The following is a 23,921-nucleotide window of genomic DNA, read 5'->3' as shown; positions in this document are numbered from 1 at the left end:
TTCTGATTTAGATGAGCGAGTTTATTAAACACGTAACAGGACAATATAAAAAAAAATATGAGAGGAAGAAAGAGCATGGGCAGGGAAGGGGAGGGAGAGAGAGCCCGTGAGACCCGGAGTTCTCAAAGACAGTCCCAGGACGCAGTGTTTGGTAAAAGAACAAATAGCGTCAGGTAGAGTTTACATCATCAAACCAGGTACTTGGAATGTCCTGCAGAAACAGACTGGGGAAGTTGAGGCAGTCAGCTAGAGTTCCTTGTTGAGCTCCCTTTCCACAGAGAAGCTTCCCAAGGCTCAACTCCTGCCTCTCTTTCCACCATAGGCACTCTCGGAACAGGTAGTGAGGAGTAAGCTGTTCTCAAGGGCACAGTGTTCTTGCTCTTGGGCTGTTTCGCTGTTCTTTTCCCCCAGCTCAGAGTTAGGAAGGCCAGCCCATTCCCAGACTTAGAGAACACTTTGTGACTGACAAACATACTTTTGTCTGAAATGGAGTGAGAAACAACCTACTTCAAGACCCAGATTCCTTCTCGGAGAGCTCAAAGAACACGTGACAACTGAGTGATACAATGTGCACTACACCAGTGATTGTGTTATGGCTTATTTTCAAGAAGGGACTTACTGCCCACTAAGACATGCTAGTAACCATGGTTGCCTTTCTTGAGATTTTTGCCTGCTAATGAACAAGTAGCCCTCAAACTTAGCTGCATAGTTATATCACCCAAAAAGCTGAAACTATCTGTCTGGACCTCATTTAGACAGTAACTTAATTGGCCCAGGGACAGCCAGGCCCAGATACATGTGAGCCTTCTAAGTGATTCTAACATGCAGCCAATGCCGACGACTCTTCTAGACTTAGGGCCTTGCTTTACTTCTTGAGCAAGTCTCTCCTTGAAAGTGAGAACTGGCAGTATCACTAATTTGGAAGAGAGCTCACCCATGTGTGCAGGTTCCTTGCGGGCAGCAATTAGCTTGGTCACAAATGCACAGAAACGTCTTAATTGTCAACTCTGGTAGCTATCCTGAGAACCAAAGCGCTGGCCTCCTCCTGTTCACTAAGCAGGCAGGGCAGCGCCTAATGACTTCAGATCTGAAACATCTGATCAAGCATTCTCTTTTCCACAGTGTGATGAAAATTGCACAAAGGCCTATTTCCACATGGGGAAGGCCCACTTGGCTCTGAAGAACTACAGCAAGGTAAGCTCTTAGCTTGGCAATAAGTTGGCTAGATGTTCATCCACCATTTAGGGTGTAATGAAGTTCTCAGACAATACAGTTGGGAAGTCTGGGGCAGCCCCACCAGCTGTAGGAGTCATGTCAGAGAATCCTCCACAAGGCTGGTTCAACTTCCTTGGAGAAAAGACATGAACAACAAGAAAACAAAATCCACTCATAATCTCATTACTCCAAACGTACGTGCATACACATCACAACATGTCATGGCTAACCACAGTGTCGGTGATGGTGAGGGGGTAGGCGGTGGCGGGATCACAGACACCAAGCCGGTCTCTCCTAGATTGGATATGGGACTGAGGACATACTGCGCTCAGCATACCTATGTCCAACCTGGAGTCATGTTCTTTTTAAAATGTGATCTTTGTATTGTGTTCAATCTCTATTTGTTATTGTGTGAGTTCACGAGTGTGATGTGGGGGAGGGGTGGAGAGCACATGTGATGCCGCAGAGGTCAGAGGACAACGCCAGAGTCATTTCCCACCATGTCGTGGATTCCAGGCTTGGGTGACGTGGTAGGCCATCCATCCCTCCAGCCCTCTTCTAGCCATCCTTGCCCTGATTTCTAGAAGATTCCTCATCAACCTTGAAGATAGGAGTGTTAATTTCCTTAGGACTTCTTTTCACTAGGAGATTGGTTGGGTGTTCACTCGGGATTTCATATACATGTCTTGAACGATACAATCTTTGCCTCCAAATATCCCTGAATTAGTCGTTCTTTCTCTAGAATTTTTCTCTCTAACCTTACCCCCTCAGTAAGAGCCCACTGTCAAATTCTCTGAGTCTGATGCAGCCAGTGATTGGAGTCTTCACTAACTCCTCTCGTAGCCTGCACCTCTAACCCAGGGTGTTCTATTCTCCTATTCCTGGGTCTCAATCAACAGCCTCCAGCCTCCAGTACTGCTTATTTCCAGACTCCCCTGGGCATAGCTGATGGGTTCTTAGAGCAAATATCAAATCTAAGTTTAGCATATACATTGTGCTTATTCTAACCTCCGGCAGACATGATCCATGAAAAAAAAAAAATCCAAGGCTGGGTAGTTCTTATCACAGTTTGTATTTAACAAACAAGATTCAAAAGTGAATTTTGAAAACAGTACCTGCAGTGTCGCAGAACCTGAGAAGCCCAAACAAAAATATCAAAAGCTCACCTCTCTCCCTGACTGCCTCTGTGCTGCGAGGAGGGGGAGGATAGGAAGAGATAATGAAGGAACCAAGCCCTGGGGTGCCCAGTGTCTGCCCTATGATCACAGTACCCTCCCCCATCACCTCAAAAGGTCTTCTTTCTATTTTCCAGTCTAAAGAGTGTTATCAGAAGATCGGAGAGATAAACCCCAAGCTGAAGGCACAGGTGAAAGGTGAGAAGGTCCCTGCCTGCCACTAAGATCCGTCAGAATCTGGTTTGCCTTTATGCTCCACTGGGATGCCCTCCCTGCCTTCTCTGCCCTGGTCAAGGCCACACACAGCCTTGCCTTTCCTGCACAGCCCAGCCCTCTGTGTTAGCAGCCTGCTCCGCTCAGCCTCCTTCTCTGCTGTGTTCAGACTCATTTCTTTCTTCCTTGCCACCTTCCAATATATTTCTAGAATGCCCCAAACTTCTAAATGTTTTAGGCTCTGTTTAGATCTTCCATTACTTCTAAACAGTCCCTTCCTGAAGGAGAGTCAGAATTATTATTTTTTTGCTCTATACTTTACATCCTTGAAAGGAAGAAAGGAAGGGGGTGGGCAAGAGCGAGAGAGAGAGAGAGAGAGAGAGAGAGAGAGAGATAAAGAGAGAGAGAGAGAGAGGCAGAAGAGAGGAATCTCTTAAGCTTCTGTTAATTGTTAGAGTGCTGTTCGTTTTGATTTTCCCTGCTTGTTTTGCTAGAACACCTAAATCAAGTAACTCTTCAAGAAAAAGCAGATCTCCAAGAGAAGAAAGCCCGGGAATCTCTAGATTCAGGAAAGAGCACAGCCATGACAACCAGAAATCTCCTGGAGACCCTATCCAAGCCCGGCCAGACGCCCTTGTTCTATGCAGGAGGCATTGAGATTCTGACAGAAATGATGACTGACTGTAAGTTAGATACGAGTGGGGTTGAGGAGCATTGTCAGTGTGAAGGCATGGGGCCCAGGGATCTGGCTTTGTGACACAAAAACTCCTCTTATAAATACTGATGGAAAATCTACTCTAATATAGGTGCCTCCCTCCACCTGTGCCCTCCTCAGGGGATGCGCTGACTCAGTACTCAGGCAGGAAGCACCACACATACAGCACAAGGCACCCACATGTGCCGCTGCTCCACATGTGCCTATATTGCATGCTATAATACATGGTGTATTTATTTATATTCATATTTATACCCATATTATATGAATATATATTTGAATTATTTATATTATATTACTCCGTATAATATATTATATGAGAATACTTTTCAAACATCATACTTATACTCATAAATATAAATATTGAATACATCGGTGTACCTAATCTATAAACTTTTGGCACATCTTGCTTACATCCTCACATCCACTCTGACATCCCATACCATGCACACACCCTAAGCCATGTAGAAGCAGATAAACTATATACAGTTTATGATAAACTATAGAAATCACCCCAGCTGTACTTAGCAGCTGCTTGGAACGAGAATATAGTTTCAGAGGAAACATCTCAGTCTCCTGATGAGATCATGCCATTCTGTAACCAGTTCCTGCAAACACTGATGACAGGGATCAAACAGCTTTGATTACCCAGTGACAGGACATTGTCTCTACAAATGAATGGAGCCTCTGGTCCCTCTTCAGTACAGAACAGAGGTGGCCCAGATTGCCCCCTGAGCGGCTTCTTAGAAACCGTAAGTTCTTCTCCAGAGCCCAGAAACAGCGTCACAATAAATATATAGTGTCAGATGGCTTCCCAGTTCCTTTCAGAGATTAAGCAGCTCTCTAAAGACTTTGGAGTAATGAATCAAGAGGCCCACATTTTCTAAGCACTTCTTCTGAATGCAACACTCTGAGTGTGCAAGTCCAGCCATTCCCACTAGGATCCTGTGATGGGCTTGGCCTCACTGCAGCTAAATGCCAACCTGGTGGGGAAGGACTCTGACTTGGTTCTTGTGGCTTTGTTTCAGGCACAGAGCGAACACTGTTCAGAACATATGGTGGATTCAGCATCATCAATGACCATGAGGTCATTAAAAGGTAGGGATCTTTGGAAAAAGCCAGATGCCTATCAAGGAGAAGACATGTGAAAACGGATATTGACCACACAGGCAAGGCCTTACTCTGTGTCCTTGTTCCTCAGGCCATGGGGTGAACCCTGAAAGAGCACATGTGAACCCCTTGAGCTCAGAGCCTTTTGAATCATGTTGCAGCTGACAAAGTGAGCCTGTCCCACAAGCGCTCTCTATTCTTCCCAGTGAGACAAACACAGGCCCCGCTGGTTTCCCAGCAGCATCTCCAAGAATCTCCTGTGTTACTTTTCTCGTTTTGGAATTTACTGGTTATTTAAGGAAGCAGAAGCAGCTGCATCCTGCCTGATTTTATTTAGAACTTAATGTAAAACAAGGCCTACATGGTAGGAGGTGAGGCACTGAGTTGGTCCAGGAGGCTTAGGATCCTAACGTGTGTTGGATGTTTGTATGTTCACTCATCACGGATGGCCCCTAGCTGTCTACCCTCATCTACACATCCATCCCTGCTTTTTCAATCCTTTGCTGTTGACTTGGAACTTTGGAATCGGTGATGGGCAGCCTCTTGGTTCTGGTGACCTGTGGATATGCCTTTTTTGAGGGGGTAGGTCTCACTACGTAGTCCTGGATGGCCACTCTTTCTCTATGCAGACCACACTGGCCTAGAACCCACAGAGATCTACCTATCTCCACCTGAGTGTGAGAAATTAAAGGTGTGTGCCACCAAGTCCAGCTTGGATGTGTGTTTAAAAAAACAAACAAACAAACAAACAACCTTCCCTTAAATCTCCCTCTGGTGAGTCTGGTGTAGACCCCAGTGAAAAGACAGCAAAACAATTCCCAGGCTCCACAGTCCTCTCTCTGTCTTCTTCAGGTGCCTCTTCTTAGCAGGGAAAGATGCAGTTGAGGAGATTGTCTGTGTATCCGTTCTAAAGCTCTGGCAAGAAGTGTGCATTGACAATGGTAAGCCTGGCTCCTCACCCTGGATTGTTAGTTGTGTGTGACAGAAACGAAAACTGCATGGTCCACCATGGTAGTTCTCCCCAAAAGTCGGGACCAGGAGGATTGGTATCTACACTTCCTTGCCTTTCCCTTCCAAAAAGTACATGGATCAAAAGCAAATTCTGTATTGAGTTCATTCCCCAGCCTCCACCTCCTCCTGCCTCTCCTCCTTCTCACTGTCCTCTTCCCCTCCCTCCTCCTCCTCTGACTCAGACACTGGAGTGGAGGGTGGGCAAGATCACTGTCAGCTTAATGAGTGCGTGCCCCCAGGGTCTCTGCCTGCTCTGCAGACTCATGACTTCTGCTCATGTCATGAGCAATGCGGATGGATAGTTTCCTTTTTCGTCTGTTTAAAGATACTTGGTTTTGCTGACCACAGCAGCCCTCGAAGCATCTGGAGATATATGACTACCAGCCAGCCTCTGGACACTGACGAGCATCTGTCACTGAAATAGGAAAAGGCCAGAGGGATTTTATTTTGTCAACTCTTACCTTGCTTCATACAGCACCCTCCAGAGTTTATTAAGTCCTTGTATAATCTTTCTTAGTCACCTTTTTGGCTTCTGAGTATATCAAGATTTTAAGTTATTTCCTTAATCTCTAAAAAAAATGTTTCATTAGAATGGGGTTGATCTTGAGATGGGAAACACGAGAAATGAGAACCGTGACAGGGTAGAGCCTGCAAGCAGTGAGTGTGTGCACGGGGCCAGCCAAGTATGAGGAAGCAAGCTCCATTCCGTTAGTAGGTTGGAGGACTGAGAATTTAATGTAGGCTGCAGACACCTCGCTTATCAGGAAGCCCAATTACTGCAAAGGATCAGTAGGTAAAGCCAAGCACCAGTGTTTGATTCTCAGAACCCAAATTAACAACAGAAAAACCCAAAACAGGTGTGGTAGCATGCTGGGAATGTAGAGACAGGTAGATCCCCAGGGCTCTAAGGTCACCCAGACTGGCCTATTCAGTGATTTCCAGGTCAGTGAGACCCATAAAGAGAGAGAAAGAGAAAAGGGAGGGGAGAGGAAGGAAAGAAAGAAGATAAGAAAAAGATAGGGATAGAGGGAAAGAGAAGAGGAGAAAAGATTTAAATGAAGCCTAGGGATGACATGTGAGCTGTCCTTTGGCCTACACACACACACACACACACACACACACACACACACACACACACACACACACACACACACACTAAGAGACATACTCAAACTAAACCAAACCAAAATAAAACAAATTCCAAGATTCCTAAAGGAAGGTGAAGAACACTGTTTTCTCTCTGTAAATCAGACACAATAGCCCAGATACTTTTGCTTTTGTAAACCTTGAAGTTATGTTGTTTTAATATCTGAAAAATATTTTCACCTGGGGTATGCATATGCTGTGTGTCAAGCTCATGGAATCTTGACATGCCCAACTCAGTAAACACAAAGCCATTTTTAAAGAAGCCAAAGAATGTGCAAAAGCAAAGCATGAAAATATATCAATGGTATATTGTTGGTTAGGGAAAAAAGTTAATTAGAGCCCACCCACAATGACATACCTCCTCTAACAAGGCCACACCTCCAAATCCTTCCCAAACAGTTCCACCAACTGAGGAACAAGCATTCAAATTATATTAGCCTATCGGGAGAGGGCACTCACATTCAAATCCCCACATTTTGGCATCATTACCTCCCCAAATCCAAGCAACCAAAGCTTTAACACAGCAACCTTTGAGTATTATTTCAGATTCAGACCAAGACATCATCCTTCAGGGTGCTCTACTGCATTTCATTACTTATTCTCATACTCCTGCCTATGTTCTGTCTGCCCTCACATGCCTGCTCAGAACACAAAGCAGGCAAAATTCAATGTCATTGGGTTTCAATGTTAGTACTCTCGAAAGAGCTCACTGTCAAGGATGGGCAACACTGCTCACATGATATCGTAGTTTCTTGGGAAGAAGAAAAACAGTTGCTCAGGCCAGTTTCTGGAGGTGCTCTGGTGTCTGGTTAAGCCAAATGCTTTTCCTTTATACCATTCCATGTTCCCCCACTGAGAAAGCTTTTATAATAATGATAACAATGTAGCTAGTCTATGAGAGCCAGTCTCGGTCAGCACCATCAGGCAGTGGCTCGCTGAATTCTCATAAAAACTCTTGACAGGTGGGGGTCATTGTCAAGCCGAGGACCTGAAAAGTTAGTTATCAGCAAAGGTCTTCACTCTGCTTATTCAGACACAGAATGTTGACCCTGGAGTCCAGTTCTTATCCTGCATGGCAAGTGTGTTAAAATCCAGCCACTCTGAAGGGTGGTGGGTGACAGAACTGACTTAAATGCCATCATGGCACCTTGAGGCCACTAACACCTGTGTCCTGCAGAGGAGAACCAGCGCCTGCTTTTGTCCCACCCTGATATGGCCAAGCTGCTGCCTTCCTTCATGGACTCCAGAATCCTGGTGATTCAACAGCAGAGCCTGGCCCTACTGCTGCAGCTCACCCAGACGGATCATGGCCGGAACCAAGTGATCAAGCACCTTGACATGACCCGGTGAGCCTTTGTTGGTGGGATCTTCCTTATGACCCTGAGGTCACCACTAAGTAGACAAAGTCAAGCTGCCCATACCTCCTCCTGTCTCTGGTGTCTAGTTGCCATGAGATTGTCATGAGCCTTCACAAAAGACTACAAAAGGAGCCTTTGAGGGGAGCCCTATCAGGAAGGTTCTCAGACCAGCTCCTGAGTGAGATCCGAACCATGCACAGATTCAGTTCTGCACAGAGACCAGTGAACCTGCCAGAGGTAGCGTTCCCACAGGCAGTCAGAGAACCCAGCCTGGAAACAGACCACTTGCTTCTTCCTCATTGTTAGACTCAGGCCCAGCCCTACCCTGCCCCTCCCCTTGCTTTTCATCTGTTCTCTTTGATGCAGTAGTGGTGGTTTGTCTTCACGTCCTTCAGACATTTCTGAAAAGATAGAGCATGCAGGAGGCAGGTGTAAACGTGTACCTGAGTGCACTTGTGTGTCAAGGTGCACGTTGATATGCATGTCTGTGGAGGTCAGAGGTCAACCTCAGGGGTTGTTCCTCAGGAGCCATTCACCTTGTTTGTCAAGATATGTCACTGTCATTAGGACCAGGAATCCCTGTTATATGCAAGACAGGACAGCTAATAACCCGCAGTGATCCATCTCTGCCTCCCCAGTGCTGGGTTCACAAGTGTGTACCACCATGATCCACTTGTGTGGGGTGCTGCACATCCTCAGGTTTGTACACCAAGCACTGTTACTGACTGAGCTCTCTCTCAGCCCCTATTTATTTATTTATTTATTTATTTATTTATTTATTTATTTAATTTACACTGTTCACTTGTTTTCTGGTTATAAATTTGACCATATGAAATTGACGTTCCATTTTTTTTTTGTTTTTTGTTTTTGTTTGTTTGTTTTTTAGATCAGAAAAGTTGAATGTCAGCTATTTCATACGGTTTAAACTGGTAGAAATAGCATTTACTGTGGCCTGCTTTGCAAACATTTCAGACATGACTTCGGAACAAACATTAATCTGCCAGATTTCTTCACTGCCATCTCACTTTATCTCCTGTGGTCACAGAGTTCATGTTGCTACCCTCTTCACAGAGTAGGCAGGAGAAGCCACACCAAGTAACAAGGCTATATCGTCCAGCTGTCCCCTGGTTCTTGCCCATTGGAGCCCAGTCCCCACTCTCGATCTTTTGTATGAAAAAGAGCCAGATCTCCCTGGACCAGGCTGAGTCCCTCTCACCTGTCCATCTGGTGAGGAATTCATTGTGTGCCAAGGACAGGGTGGCCTCCTTCTCCCTGCTCCTGTTCTGTCATAGCCACAGAGCCTTCCAGAAAAGGCCTGGGCAACCCTGAAGCTCCACCCACTGGGCAGGTGGGTTGCTAGCGAAGGTCTCCAAAGCACATGGGCATTTCAGGTGACTCTGCAGCCATCAACTCAACCCCTTCATCACCTGTGATTTTCTCTGAAACCATCCAGCTGTCATCTTGTGACTTTTGCCCTAAATTACCTGAATTGCCACAGTCTCAACTTGAACGTCTCCAGCGTCTTGGATGTCAGTGGGGGTTGTGGCTCACCTTGGTCCACACAGTCTTGAGTACTCTCATGTCAGCAGGGAGACCTCAGTTTATTGCTTTCAGCACCAGTAGTCTTAGTCTTACTAATGTCCATCTTCAGATAAGTGGGAAGGAGGTATAGTTTGTTCTCTGAGGTGGTTTGAAGCAGGACAAAGCATTGCACACCTCATAGAGGCAAGCAGGTCACCTTCCTCCCTGATGTTATGAACTAGCCAAAACAGGTCTCCCACTTTGTAGAAAACCCTGGGGTTTAAAATTCACACAGTCTGGAGCTTGATTCTCCTAAGTGTTTTCATCCATTTTTGGCCTGCGAGAGGTACATTGTCTTGTCTCTACTGCACACTTGGAATGGCACTTAAGAGAGATGGTGCAGAACTGGAGAGATGATTCAGCAGCTAAGAGCATGCACTACTCTTACAGGGGACCTGAGTTCAGTTCTCAGCACCTATATTGAGCAGTTCACCATCACCCAGAACTCTAGCTGCATATCTGATGCCTTCTCTGGCCTTTAAGAGAACCATTTATATTTATATAAATATAAATTCGTTGTATTTTAAGATAACTGTGATAGGTTGGGCATATGGCTTTATGGTAGAGCCTTTGCCTGGTACGTGTTAGGGTTCAGTCCTCAGCACACTACCCTCTGCCCTCCAAAAACAAACAAACAAACAGAGGTGTGTCTAGTCAGTTTAGATATTTTTCTCCTGCATTATGCAAACAATTTGAGTAAAAGGAGCTTAAGTGAAACAGAGCCTGGCCTGTCTTGCCCACTTTTCTTAAAAATAAAAGACTAAATGGATCAACAGGTAACATGGAGATGCCAAGGCCAAGATTGTGGTCCTTACACTTACTTACCTTTCCTTACCCCTGGGTGGGATGCCAAGCCTCATGTCCGTATTTTCTCACAAGCCTCATGTCCATATTTTCACACAGCTTAGCTCCCACTGGATCTGCTCTTTTCATTAAGAAAAGCCACTGCTTACTTCTGTTGGGTAGACTTGTGTCCTGGACTACACAGGGACATTGTGCAGGCTTCTGTAGCAGAATCAGGCAAATCGGAAGGGGGACATGGTGACTGTGAGGCTGGCCAGCTACCAACTGCTACCACAGTAAAGAACCACCGGACATCCCTATCTGACACTTGGCATGAACCTAATAATGCTTTAATGATCATTTTTCTCTCTTTAGGGTAGATTGTTCAGCCTTAAATGGGGACAGTAGTGGAAAGGTGGGTTCCATGAGCCCATTCTCTGAACTGTGGTTCATCCACTGAGACAACAGTCTGTCAAGAGTGCAGAAAAAGTGCCTCAGAACAAGACGAGGTGAAAAGGGACACACTGTCCTCTGTAGGTAATGAGAGAAGTTAGGAGAAGTGTTTAGTCATGGGTTAGGAAGATTGTTGTTTATGTGTCCTAAGGCTAAACCAGAATGACCTTGACCATGGCTGTCCTTGGATGACCCTGACTCTGGTCTGTCCTTGATGCTATTCAAGTTCATCAGCATTCATCATCAAGACCAAGAACACAGAGCTAAATTGGTGGAGGAGGAATTTGGACCAATTCCAAAGCAAATTATTTCTGAAGGATAAGCACTAGCATACACTCCTGAGGAAGTCAAGGATTTGCAGGAGCTTGGGGACAACTGAGCTTCAGACATCATGTAGCCCCACCCCATCAAGTATGGGTGTCCCTCTGATGAGCCCAACCCAGCCCATGCATGCTCCCCTCTGGGGAAGGGCCAGCATTTTCAATGTCTCCATTAGATTTGGTCCAGGCAATAGGACAGCTCAACAAACAAGAGGTCTTCCCAGCCAGTTAGGGTGTGAGTCACCCCTCGACCCCCAGGTAACCCTACTACCAGAGCTATCATGACAATGTTGCCTATCCCATGTACTATCCCATGACTCTCTGCCCCAAGGCCAGCCCAGAATATGATGGGTCTAAAGAGAACATCAAATCCTGCCTCTTCCCAGCATTATGGGCCCCTCACTAGGCTTTTCTAGTATAAGCATTCAATTTCCTCTACCAATCCTCGGGGGATTCAGCCCTTCCCAGAACAATTTGCTAAACCGATTCTATACCTTAAAAGTAGGCACCTGCTGTCCTCTCAGATATCTTTTCCTGTCACTTCACTGCCCTTAAGCATCTGGTCCTCTTGAGCAGAGCCTTCTCAAACTTCATACCAGGGCTGCCGATATCACCGATCCTGTCTCTCCCCTCCATCATAGCTTTTCCTTCTTGGATTCCTGTACTAACTAACCCCTCCCCCTTGTGCCATCATCCAAGCCAGGGGCTCCAGGATCCTATGCTTGCTCTTTTCTTGTCTGTGACTTTAAAAGGCAGTGTCTATGTCTTAAAGATTAGGGTAACAACATACTTCTGTTGCAGATCCTGCCTCCTTGTCTCTGAAGAGTATAACAAAGAAAATGTGGTTCTTTGGGGCCTGTCTCTTTCACCTGAATTTTCTGTTTTAGCATCGCATGTCTAACTATCCAGCTGCTAAGCCAGAATCTAGAGTTGACTTTTACCACCCTCATCGTACTCATAAGACCTTGTCAGTCCTTATTCATTATTCTCCTGGGTCACCCTAGCCGTCCTCCTCCTCCGCTCCTCATCATTCCCTCTCAGTCTTTGTTATGCCTCCTGTTTAATGGCACCTCTCATCCTGCCACTGCCTCAGCCTGGTCCCATGACCTTTATTGCCAGGACAACCACACATCTCCCTGGTGAGGTTCTCTGTCCCTCCCTGTGTCCTACCTCCTCTAATCTGACCTCCATTAAATCAGCAAAAAGATGTTTCTAAAATGCATACTGGTTCAGTTTCATGCTTAAAATTCTAAAGTGACTCTCCATTGCCCTCAAGACTAACTCATGAGAGTCACCTGGGGCCTGGTTAAAGTGCAATCTTCCAGAGATTTGGGGCTTAAGTAGTAGTCTGTGCACCACCCTGCCCCCACACTACCACCAGGAAGTCATCTATCACATGGGAGTAAGTGGTCCTTGGGGGTTAAACCCAAAGTTTGTAGAAGACTCTAGAAGGCCCGTCATGAAATGAGCTCTGTCTAGTTCTCTCACCTCCCCACACCCTACTCTCCTCTTGCAAAGCACTAATGGTAGAGAGCTGATAGGTGTCCCAAAGATGCCTCCTGGTCTGAGATACCTCAGGGTGTTCTGTCTGATGTGCCCTGTTTCCTTGTGCCCGGTACTGGCCTGTAAGCTCCCTAATGCCAGAACAGTGCCTCGTTTTATCTTTGTGGTCCTAGAACCAACCTCACGGCCTGCACAGTAGCCAGTGGCAGTTTAGCTCACCCAGATGAATGAGTGCATGACAATAAGCACCAGTGTTCTCTGAAGATGCAGCTTAGACAACACACATTGTTGAAGCCCTTTCATCTCTATCCCCCCAACACACCCTGCTAGAGAGACTCTGAGGCCTTAGCATGAATCTATTCTAGCACGTTCCTAATGCTTTCTGTCACGGTTTGTACATGTGTCGCTGTAGACCAGGAGCTAGGTGCTAAGCACTGCACGCAGCATGCCACAGATGCTCAGTTTGCTGGAGGGACTCAGCACTTTGAGGTCTGGTGTGCTGACAGTAAGTCTTCTTCGGGCACCTTGGGGTTATGTGGCTTTTTCTGTCATCTGAACTGGACTGTTCACTCAGACTCTGTTTACAAACAGCACAAAACCCTTGAATCTAACCTGTATGAATCAGTAACCAAAGTGAGCCTCCCAACTCTGCTCCTCACCTACAGTCTCCAGCTCTCGGTAGAGGACTCTAATGCTATTAAATCCATCTGCTATATTCAGCAGCCTGTCAAGTTCTTGTTAAATATTTATTCCATCATCTGTCTTATTAGGGGGCCTCCCACTTTAGTTATGAGTAGATTAGGAAGTGTGCCATTTAGATGTCGTCCAAGTTAATAAACTCAACGGAGACACAGCCGTAGGGCAGAACACCAGAAAGTTCTTCCAAGCTGGTGTCTGATTAATTAGTGAACTTAGATTAAAATTGTTTATCCACATGGGGATTTACATGGAGTGCTGGAGCCATCCCGGAAGGGTGGTGTCTATGGGTCCTGGGTAGGCATGGGGGATCCATCCTTTCAACTTTTCTTTCCCATATGCTGAGGCTGGGCTGGGCTCCTTACAAGGGCACCTTATTGGAGATGCTGAGGGTCAGAAGACATTCCATTCTGAGTTTTGTGTTTTTAATGGCTCTTTGCAGACTGTGTGAAGCATTGCTGTCGTTTCTTGACTTCTCAGATAAGAAGGCCAATACGGCCATCGGACTTCTCACAGATTTGGCTCTAGAAGAAAGGTAATTGTTTTGTTTGTATAAACTGACAGTTCTTCCGCCTGTGTTAAGTTGTGTGGTCTTTGAAAAATGGCAGCATCTACAGAGACGAGACTAATCTCCACATGAGCATTACAGGATTGGCTGAGTAAGGAGACTGTTCCCATCCACTCTCATCCCAGTCCCTCCTGATGAAGGGTGACCCAAGCCTCTGTGAGTTTGGAAGCCATAATACACAGTTACCCCTTGGTCCTATTAATTCTGCATCTGTGAGTTTAATCAACCTCTGATCAAGAGTGCTTCTAAAGATGCTTCAGTACCAAACATGGACAGACACTTTTCCTGATCATTCCCTAACAATGCATATGGTGGCTATTTACATAACACTTACATTGCTTCAGTACCACAACTACCAATGATGAGAGATGGCTCAAATCTCCCTGGAGGTTATACACAGATTATATGCAAATACCATGCCATTTTATGTAAGGGACGTGAGCATCTCCACAGCCCCTTATTCCTTGGTCCCTGGGGCAACCTCAGACAGACTCTGGGGAGGATGACTACTGAAAACACTACTGCTTGCAGTAGGCACGTCAGCTGTGTCTCAGGGAAGCTTCCCGCCACTTGGGCAGCACCTGGCCTGGTGCCATGGTAACTGCTGGCAAACCTGTATTGAATGACTGAGTGAGCAAGCAGAGGAGGAAGGGGAAAGGTCGCCCCCTCTTGGGTCGCCAGTGATACTGAGCAGCTATCTCTTCCTGCCTTGGGTTTTGATTTTAGCTGCTGGGGAGGCGATGGTAAAATCCTAGATTTTGGAATAGTTAAAAATTCTTAAGTAATTTCTCATAAGCATTTAAAATATTCAGTGCACACATTGTGAGTCTTGCCTGGAAATGGCCGTGGAAGAGAGAGCTACCATGCCCACAGGTAGGCCAGCTGGGGGAGGCTGGGAGCATGGCATATGGCGCTGTGTGTCTGGGCCTTCCCTGAGGCCGTAACCAGTGAACATCCCTGAGGCTGTGATGAGTGAACTTGCATTCACAGTTTCCCACTTGCACTGGGCACACCAAAGGGATGCTGTCACCTCAACAGAGCTGTGGGATTCCAGCAACTTCTCTGGACCAGAGCCGTTATGTGAGACCTATTGTCTGATATCAAAGATGATTCTCTAAGCTTAGAAAATGAGTCACATGACAGACCCAGTGACTTTTAACTTTAGGCACACAAAATGAGTTGTAAATGCGTACCATAAGTCACACGGACCCTCTAGCTCTCTGAGGTATTACCTGAGATGCCAGCCTCATGGCATAGTTTGTGTCATTTTGAAATTATCCTGGCTGATGTTCTCTCAACAGATTCCAAGTGTGGTTCCATGCCAACCTTCCAGATGTCCTCCCTGCTCTCACGGGTGCTCTGGTGAGCAAACCCCCAGCTCTCTCCTCTGTCAGGTCCTTCTTCCAGGACAGGGCTGTTGAGGCACAATTAACGACCCAGCACCCTTGTTGTCTCTCAGCTTGATTACTCATTTATCCACAGCTGGAATTTACACAGTTCAGTTGTTAAAACAACTACAGACAGGACAAATAGAAGTGGCTATGGACAGTGGACAGTGTAGGGAAACACTGCATGTGGATTGCATCTTACTTGACAGTATCTCCATCAGAGTCCTCCTAGCACAAAGTAGTGTCTTCAGGACAGAGTATGGCTTTGTCCCCTGGGTGGAAATCACCTCCATCAAGACAAGTGTAGCATTGCTAGGGATGGAGCTAGGGCTCTCCCTGGAGAGCATGCTATGTCTGTTGAACAATGAAAAGTTCAGGAGACCCTGGAGGAGCATTACCATATCTCAACGTTTAGAAGCTGGTTGGTGGAGAAGCCAAATGTGTGACTCCATCCTGTTACCAGGGTGATTTCATTGATGTTATGATGTGACATTAAGATAGCTGCCTAGCTCCTAGCCTTTTGGTGAATGAGGGATTTTTCTAGAAAATCCTTTGACATTGTTTATCTGCTGTCTGAGACATCTCTGAATTTACTTGTAGAAACGAGAGCCCAAGTTAACCAGCCCCTCGGCCCTCTGCCAGTGCATTGCTCTGATGGGAAACATCAGTGCTGAGCCTGCTGCCAGAAGACACATGCTAGCCTATGAAGAGTTTGGGGATGCCTGCTTGGACCTCCTGGTATCACAGCCTTTCTATTCAAAGTTGGTCTCCTGTACTCTTGTGGGGCGCTGACTTCTAACAGTAATTCTGTTTCTAGGGCCCCACTGGCTTATTCTCACTATATCCATAGTTTGGTGGGATGGTGACCTCCAAAGTATTCTAGATCAAGTTTCTCTGACCTAGGGAGATTTGGAGGCTTTTCTGATAGAGTTGACCATCCACTTCCATGGCCCAGATTTCAGTGCAAACTCAGGGCCTGCTAAGCCAGAATGCCATAGCCAAGGTACCCAAGTTACTGCTCCTAAGTTAATGCCAATTCCTAGAGCTGGTATCTGTTCTTCTACCACTGGGAAGTCCATGATATTAACAATATAGGGGGTATGGGTATCTCAAGTCACTCATCTAAGGAAAGATAATACCATGAAAATCTGCAAGGCAGCAAGATGATGTTTTGTTTCCAGGTCAAGTGTGAGGAGGACATGGACCTGTACAGAGAGGTCACCTATACTCTCTTAGGACTCATCATGAACTTGTGTCTTGAGGTCCCCTTCCTCTCCGAGGTAAAATGACACACTCCTTGGCTCCCTGGGATGGACTACCCATATCAAGTTGCTTGATACGTTCATATATTCATAAGGTGACCAGAAGCATGTGGCCCTGAACATTAGCAGCTTGGAAAGATGGGAAGGATGAAGGAATATGCTGTCACTTTGCTGAGGGCAAGAGTCACTCTCATGTTCATTAGAAAGCTCTCCACATCCACAAAATATGTTGAACCTATTGGGCTGCATTTAAAGAGTCAAATAAGATATACTTTGCTAGTCCAGAACTAGAGGAGACAGATATGGAAGCAATAAAATAAACCTTTGTGGATATGCACATGGGTGCTGTGGTCCCTAGAGAGTGGCTCAGTTTGATTGCTTGAAAAATACTCTACTGGGGATTTTAACTCTCAGGGTTTTAAAGTCTTTCCGATATTCCCATGTTTGTAGTCGTGGGCAATGAAGATAAGCCGGAAGTGCCTGTCTCTACTGAACAGCCAGGATGGAGGAATCTTAACAGTAAGTTTCTCCCAAAACTAGTGTCCTAGTACTGTTTCCATGTCCAAACTTTGCCTTTAATCTGAGAGCATTTGGTGACCCCTACACATGTGAGCCTTGTGGGGTCCAGGAACCCAAATTCTGAATCTCTTAACCATGCAGGCTAGACTTTAATGAGCTGATGCAGTGCAGCCTGCCTCATGTATACTATTTCAAGAGATCCCTTGGAGACGTATGCTAGAATGACTTTTTGAATTCTGCTTCTGACACTTGGCTATGAAAACAAAGATGGTTCTGTGGTTAGGACAGTGGATGTGAAGAACTTAACATGATTCAGGAGGCCGTTGGCCACCACTCTAGGATGAACTCTTCACCTACTTTATCATTGCAGGACCTAACACCTAACTAGACAAGGTGACATCCAGGACAGGTATCAGAAAGCGATCCTTTAAGACCTACAGGCAGAGGGGTTGGCTTGAGACCTTCTCATGCTGTCCTCTGACCTGTCATCCACCTGAGCATTGTGGCACAAGCACACAAACATAAACACACACACACACACACATACACATATGCACACCACACTCATATACACACACACACTCACACACACACACACACACACACACACACACACACACATGCACACCACACCATATACACACCACACACACTCACACACACACACACACACACACACACACACACACACACACACACATATGCACACCACACTCATATACACACACACACACACACACACACACACACACACACACACACCACACACTCACACACACATACACACATATGCACACTCACACTCATATACACACTCACACACACTCACATACACACACTCACACACTCATACACACTCATATACACACACATTCACATGTACATACACTCACACACATATAGACACACACTCACATACACACAGAGACACACACACATATACACACACTCATATACACAGTCATACACACATACACACATACATACACTCACACACTCATACACATACACTTATATCCACACACATTCACATGTCTACTCACATACTCTTACACACAAACACATATTCTCACTCATTCACAGACACATCCCAATAATTATAATTCCAAAATATTTTAAATGGAATAAAAACTGGGAAGTAAAGCAAATGAAATCTCCCAGAAAGTCGAACCAAAAGACAGAGCTAGGGAAAGATAAAAATAAATGACAATTGAAAACTCCACAGGCCGATCCTGGAAGTGGAGCATCCTCAGATGAGGACCCTGCTGATACTGAGGTCTAGGAGGCACCCAGGAAGGACTGACTCTCAGGGTTGAGCCCTGTGTAAAGCTAAACTACACTGGGCCTCTGTGCCAGGGGTCATGATTTGCAACCCTTTGAGCTGTCTGCCTGTCAGTTTTATTATAAAAGAACTATGTTCACTATGTGTTCTTTGCCCATTATATCATTTAAAAATTGAGGAGTAAATTTTGCTCCCAATACTAATGATTACTTTTGCTTGCAAAACTCCCCCTCATTAACTTTGAAAGTCACCAGCGTTTCTGGATGGGGTGTCTAAGCAACCTCTTTGTGTCCCCTCAGAGAGCGGCGGGTGTTCTGAGCCGGACCCTTTCTTCCTCTCAGACCATTGTGGAGGAGGCCCTGATAGCAGGAGTGGTCAAGAAAATGATTAAATTCCTGAAGGTAAAGTAACGGCATTGCTCACCCCTTCTTAACTGTCCCGAGATCACCTGGTCAACTCAGAGGGCAGGAGGAAGGTGTGGCTGTGTGGTTAACATGGCAAGATGTCATCTCTGCCTGAATAGAGAGCCGAGTCTCCCGTCTGTCCACCTCGACAGTGCCCGAGCAGTGACAAAGCAGTGAATGAATAAGCAAATTGTTCTCCGGCAACAGTGGTTAAAAACTGCTTGCCTTCCAAATCTAGCACGAAACGGGCAGCCTCTGTCCTTGAACAAAGTGCATTGAACAGCTTTTGGCAAGGTCCCTTAATGTAATTATTTTGTTCGTGGATTCCTGGTCCCTTCTGTCCTTATCTGGAGTGGACCAGTTGTAACTCCATTTGTGTCCCTTGGAGGCTGCAGAGTTGTCATGTGACCAGAGGATGTTGGGATTTCCCACACAAAGAGGGTGCAACGAATCCAAGTGAGGAGCTGGAGTCACCTGGAATTATCAGGGTGCTGCGTCTAGATCCCGCCCATGCGCTGTAAGGCCCAATCACTCATTTACTATTGCAGCAGAACAAATCCTTGGACTAAATGGGGCAGGAAGCAAGCTCCATGCTGGGGAAGATGCTGCCAGGCCCGGGTAGATGACACAGGGGCAGGATGAAAGGTCTCAGTCAAGACTGACACCTGATCAGTGTCTGTCGTGATCCCTACAGTTTTGGCATGATGCCAGAGACTGCTAGATGCATCCATACATGTACACATATATCCTAAAGACCTGGATATTATGGGATATGATTGCATAATTGCTACCTCTTATAATGATCTCAGTTGGTGAGATCTTCTTCACAGAGATTGTCAACCCTTATTCTCCCAAGCCAAAGGATGGGAGGCGGGGGTTGGCATTTGCTTCCCTTTGGGAAAACATCAGCTGAGCCAATCAGCTGGGGTCTGAGCCAATCTCTAATAAGGCCTTTCAGTGGTGTCAGGTGTAAGGCGACAGACCTACGTCCTACTCTGGGCCTGGGCTAGGTGGACAGGTGGGTACAGTGACCCTCCATCCTTGCTCACCTATGAAGTGCCATCTAATCCCCTTAGATGCCACAGCGGCCACTGGCACTGTTATGACCACTGAGGTATCCAGGCAAGAATGGTTAGACCCTTGACCTTGCTTTTCTGATTTTGTTCTGAAACCCAGACGGGAGGCCAGACTGCATCACGTTATGCCATGAAGACACTGGCTATCTGCACAAACAGCTACCACGCAGCTCGAGAAGAAGTAATGAGACTTGATAAAAGTGAGTGACGGTTTCATTATGGGAGCCCGGGCCTCTGAGGGGGATCCATCCTGGAAGCTGCAGAGAGAACGGAGACTGAGGAGGGGGGAGAGATCTGGGCAGCACCACAACAGGATGTCAGTTCACCTCCCATCACGGTGTCTCAAGTGCCTTACTGGCCTTTGGTCTATGCTTCAGGAAAATGCCAGGCAGCTCAAAGATCACAGGGCAGAAGCTGGACAACATCCCCCACCCCCAAAGCTAACCTGGAATTGTTTCTATAGTGATGCTGGGACTGGCCTAGCACGGGCTCTCCCCCTTCTTGGATGGAGAGGGAAACAAAGCACCTTCAACCATAAAAGAACAAAGAGAATTTCGGCAGCGAGGCCAACTTAATTCATTCAGATCGCTTTATAAAGTTATCCTGAAGAGTGTTGGATGTACTCCATTCATGAGATAGAGGTGAAGGCTGTAGAGTTATTACCATGTGGCCAAAGAATGCTCTAATTTTCCCATAATCTAACTTAAATCCTAAATCCACTGCAGCTATTCATGGGAGGGAGGGTCGGAAACAGAGCAGGGGAAGATTTCTAAATGTTCTCCACACCTCCTTCTCACACACTGACTGACTGGGTGGGGTCTGCAGAGGGCAAGGACCTTCCATCCGGAAAGATGCAAGCCTTTCTGTCAGGCTGGCAGCATCAGGTGATGTAGAGTGGGGAGAGGGGGTCTTGAAACAGACTTTTCTGACACTCAAAACCATTTTAAAGACAAAGTCTCTGTCTTAGGGTTCCATTGCTGTGAAGGGACACCATGACCACAGCAACTCTTACAAAGGAAAACATGTAACTGGGCTGGTCTACAGTTCAGAGATTTAGTCCATTATGACGGCAGGAAACAGCAGGGTGCAGGCAGACATGGTGCCGGAGAAGGAGCTGAGGCCACAGAAAGGGACTGTGTACCATACTGGGTGAAGCTTGAGCATAGGAGACCCCAAAGTCCACCCCTACAGCGACACATTTCCTCCAACCATGCCACAACTTCTCCAACAAGGCCACACCTTCTAATAATGCCACCTCCTATGGGCCAAGCATTCACACACGTGAGTCTATGGGGCCCATTCCTAATCAAACCACCACCTTCTCAGATGTAGCTCTCGTTGACCTATATATAACTTGTTATGTAGATCAGACTGCCCTCAAATTCACACACATCAACCTGTCCCTGCCTCCCGAGTACAGGAATTAAACCATCATGTCCGGCTACACAAAGTAACTTATACCACGGTACAAAGTGACAGGAAGAGAGCACAGATTCTCCAAAGTTTCTGGAGAAGTTTGCCCCACCCCCACCCCTTCATCCTCCCATGACCTCGTGTCAGCCTCTTCGGCTTGTTGGTTGGAATTTCTCCCTTTGCCCATGTTTCCTTGCAGAGTTCAATGTTTTGATGACGCTGCTTGCCTCAGAGGATGAAGTTGTGGTGGGCAATGCAGCCCTCTGCCTTGGCAACTGCATGGAAGTGCCCAGTGCGGCCTCTTCCTTGCTGAAGACAGACATCATGAGGGTGCTGTTGAAGCTGGCAGGCGGTGACTCAGAGGAGACGGCTGTCCAGCTGAATGCAGGCATCGCTCTGGGGAAGCTGTGCACTGCTGAGCCCAGGTCTGTGGTCACCACTGAGCCAGGCCACCCAAGTGGTGGTCACGTCTCGGAAAGAGTGGGGCAAGCCAAGCACTGTGGGAGGAGCCCCATGGAGGACCTGCTGACTTATGTGCAGGTCTCTCTGGGTCTCTCCATGAGCTGTGTCTCTGGAGGAAGGGTCTCTTGGTAGGAGGAACCACAACCTCCAGCCTGAGAAAGAAAATGCCTGCGACAGGGTTGGGTCCCATGCATATGGTCACTGTCCTGTCATCCCATCCCCCTTCAACCAACCCCATCTTACTTTCTTCTTTCTCTCACACCTCCCATCCCATCTCTTTTTCTCTCTCTATTATTGAACTTCTTGTCACTTTGACAAAAATGTCCATTTAAGAAAGACTATTTTGGCTGATGGTCTCAGGGGCTTCAGCTTCTGGTTATGTGTGTCTTTGGACCTGTGGCATGGACCCCATGGCAGATGCATGACACAGAGGGGTGACCAAGAAGCCAAGAAAGACACAAAAAGGGACAGATTGGATCCCAACTCCCTTTTGAGAACACCCTAGTGACCTAAATTCCTCCTATTAGATCGAGCTTACTAAAGCTTCTGTCACCTTCTGACAGTGCATAGACTGGGACCAAGGCCCCAGAATATGGACCTTTGAAGGACATTTATGGGAGCCACCATGTGGTTGCTGGGAATTAAAGACCTCATGGCCTCTGAAAGAGCAGCCAGCAATCTTAACTGCTGAGCTATCTCTCCAGCCCTTAATATCCAATCTGTAATACACTTTGTCTCTGCCTCTCTGTATACCTCTGCCCCTCCCCCTCTCTCCCTCTCCCTCCCCCCTCTCTCTCTCCCTTCCTCCCTCCCTTACCCCTCTCTTTCCCCATCTCTATTTCTTTATATCTGTCTCCCCTACTTCTCTCTCCCATCCTCCCTCCCTCCCTCTCTTCATTCTTTTCTTTCTTCACTAGTTGGCCTAGAATTTGCTTTATAGCTCAGGTTGATCGCAATCTCCCTGCCTCTGCCTCACCAAAAACTGAGGTTATGGTTACGTACCACTATGCTTAGTGTTGTCTCATTTTTTTCTCCACTTTTCTGGACCAGACTTCTATTTTTTTTACTGATTGATTGACTTGGCTCTAAGCAAATGGAGGACTGCTCAGTGCTGGTACCAGTCTCCTACCGGAGAGACAAGGCTACAGAACAGCCAGCAAGCCAGAGCCAGAGGCTTGGTCTTGAACTCTACTCATTGGTTCAAATTTACCTTTGCTTCCTGTGCTGGGCCTGCTATAACTTTAATCACCCCATGGTTTCGGGGTATTTTCACGTAGCTGTGCCATGATCCATTGCATAGAAGTAGGGGAGACCCTGAGGATGGGGTTGAATATGACTTCTGCCTTATAGCTGCACACCTCTGTTTCCTCCCTTGGAAAGTGAGAAGGCTGGTCTGGGTGACACTGAAAACCCTTTCAAGTTCTCTCTGATTGATCAAGTGGAAGAAAAAAGATAAAAACCTTTCTTCTACAAAAAGGGAAACCCATTAGCTGGGATGAGTTCAAAGTGGCATCCTGCTGGGGTGGGATGGAGGGGTTTCCTAAGAACGCAGCTTCATCTGACCGGCTGTCACACCTGACACTGAGTATTCCCAGTATTTTGCGGGTTCCCCTAGAGCCTAACTTACTCTCTTTGATCTTTAGGGCTTTCCAGTGCCACCATCACTTCCCTTCCCCTTGAGTGATCTGGCCCATGCTCATGGCCAGCGTCCATCTGCAGAAGGTAGCTGCGAGATGTGACATATATTAACCTGGACTTTTGCATCCTGACTTACTGCAGGTTCGCTGTCCAACTGCAAGAGCTTCACGGGATACAAATTCTCAACTCTACAATGAAACACTTGAATGATTCTTGAAAGACACAGTGAGCACACACAACTGTGGGTCAGGGGGGTCACTGCTCTACTAATAAATTCTTTTTAAATGTTTAGCTCCAAAATTCGTTGTCTGCTGGGTTTTCACTGGGAAGGAGAGAGCAGGTGGCTACCACAGTAGAGACTGTTGTGGCCTACTCTAGCATCCATCTCTCAGGTCTCTGACCTGCTCCTTTGTTTTCTGTTGAGGCTGGGAAACGGCCAAACAAAAGCCTCATTTCCTAGGCACCCTTGCAGCAACACCACTAGATGAGAACTCGATCCTGAGGGAACCATCAACGGTATTTAGCAGTGTCACCTCAGCACCTGCCTGCAGTTCTCAGCCCTTTAAGAAACTGATGGTAGGTAGCACCAGGGTGGCAGCAGCTACCTGAATCCCAGCTGCATCCGTGGCA

General features: G+C 46.6%; 1 protein-coding gene across 1 annotated transcript in view; it reads left to right on the top strand.

Annotated features, from left to right (window-relative positions):
• Ttc12 (tetratricopeptide repeat domain 12) overlaps window positions 1–23,591 on the top strand; it is a 47,271-nt gene extending 23,680 nt beyond the window's left edge. The window contains exons 8-22 of the mRNA XM_032911062.1: window positions 1,123–1,194; window positions 2,528–2,588; window positions 3,098–3,286; window positions 4,347–4,416; window positions 5,281–5,369; window positions 7,763–7,931; window positions 13,722–13,814; window positions 15,149–15,209; window positions 15,836–15,973; window positions 16,417–16,515; window positions 16,948–17,016; window positions 18,598–18,699; window positions 19,879–19,978; window positions 21,391–21,616; window positions 23,433–23,591. Of these exons, the coding sequence (XP_032766953.1) occupies window positions 1,123–1,194; window positions 2,528–2,588; window positions 3,098–3,286; window positions 4,347–4,416; window positions 5,281–5,369; window positions 7,763–7,931; window positions 13,722–13,814; window positions 15,149–15,209; window positions 15,836–15,973; window positions 16,417–16,515; window positions 16,948–17,016; window positions 18,598–18,699; window positions 19,879–19,978; window positions 21,391–21,616; window positions 23,433–23,508 (1,614 nt within the window). The 3' untranslated portion in view covers window positions 23,509–23,591. The remainder of the gene's footprint in view (window positions 1–1,122; window positions 1,195–2,527; window positions 2,589–3,097; window positions 3,287–4,346; window positions 4,417–5,280; window positions 5,370–7,762; window positions 7,932–13,721; window positions 13,815–15,148; window positions 15,210–15,835; window positions 15,974–16,416; window positions 16,516–16,947; window positions 17,017–18,597; window positions 18,700–19,878; window positions 19,979–21,390; window positions 21,617–23,432) is intronic.
• The last annotated feature ends 330 nt before the right edge of the window (window positions 23,592–23,921 follow it).

This window comes from Rattus rattus, chromosome 8 (genome assembly GCF_011064425.1).
Source record: "Rattus rattus isolate New Zealand chromosome 8, Rrattus_CSIRO_v1, whole genome shotgun sequence".
In the NCBI taxonomy this organism is placed as follows: domain Eukaryota; kingdom Metazoa; phylum Chordata; class Mammalia; order Rodentia; family Muridae; genus Rattus; species Rattus rattus.
Note: the sequence above shows the minus strand (reverse complement) of the source record. Positions and strands in the feature narration are given on the sequence as shown.